At 37.2% G+C, this 862-nt stretch overlaps 1 protein-coding gene across 1 annotated transcript in view; it reads right to left on the bottom strand.

The window, feature by feature from the left end:
* The window catches only part of LOC119588700 (H(+)/Cl(-) exchange transporter 7-like), a 25,784-nt gene that overhangs the window by 7,415 nt on the left and 17,507 nt on the right, over positions 1 to 862 (bottom strand). The window contains 2 exon segments of the mRNA XM_037937338.1: positions 38 to 217; positions 505 to 674. Of these exon segments, the coding sequence (XP_037793266.1) occupies positions 38 to 217; positions 505 to 674 (350 nt within the window).

The following is an 862-nucleotide window of genomic DNA, read 5'->3' as shown; positions in this document are numbered from 1 at the left end:
ATAAAAATCCCCAAAACATTAAAGCATTCAATCATACCTCATTGAAGAAATCCCCAACCCATTTGGCTACCATCAGCACGATCATCAGAGGCAAGCCAAAGGTAATGTTGCCGACGCACTCCATCAAGATGACTGTCAGACTCAGTGTCATGCGCACGACACCTCCCAGCATTGCTCCAGCTCCCACAAGAGCGTACTTGCCTTCATCAGCCCAAGCCTAAGTGATTTAGGTAAGTACACCATTTTATGACTTCCTTCTATTATTCATGTTTTTAGGCAATCAATTTCAATTTTCAATTATAAATAAATTATCAAAGGCTGGCAAAAGGCTGCAGATCTTTCCCCCTTCTGTGACAACTACTAAAACTATGAAATCAATAATGTTGCAAAAATATTATATAAACATATATTGTATCTATACCATGTATTTTTTAAGTATAATCAATATCATCAATTTTCATTACACAACTACTCAATTACACATACACACGAAAGTCCTTATACCTGATCAGGGAAGAGCAGTGACATGAGCTTTCCTACAAGGCGACCCCAGGCAGCACCACACAGAAGTGTTGGGATGAAAAGGCCTGATGGGATACCTAGGCCATATGTCCAGCAAGCCAAGAAGAAGTAGCAGGTGAAGAACACTCCCAAGGTTGTCCATGAAAATGAGTCTTTTTGTGGTGAAAAGAAAAGAAAAATAATATGGTAAACCATTAACTTGACAATATCTGACTGCAAAATCAGATTCAAATAAACAATAGTTTTACTTTTCTGTTCCATATCATGCTATCAAGCATTTGCTTAAGAAAAAGTATTCAAAGAGTCAATTACATCTAATTAATAATCAAAGCATTGTTGC

The sequence above is a fragment of the Penaeus monodon genome, chromosome 24 (assembly GCF_015228065.2).
Source record: "Penaeus monodon isolate SGIC_2016 chromosome 24, NSTDA_Pmon_1, whole genome shotgun sequence".
Classification (NCBI taxonomy): Eukaryota; Metazoa; Arthropoda; class Malacostraca; order Decapoda; family Penaeidae; genus Penaeus; species Penaeus monodon.
Note: the sequence above shows the minus strand (reverse complement) of the source record. Positions and strands in the feature narration are given on the sequence as shown.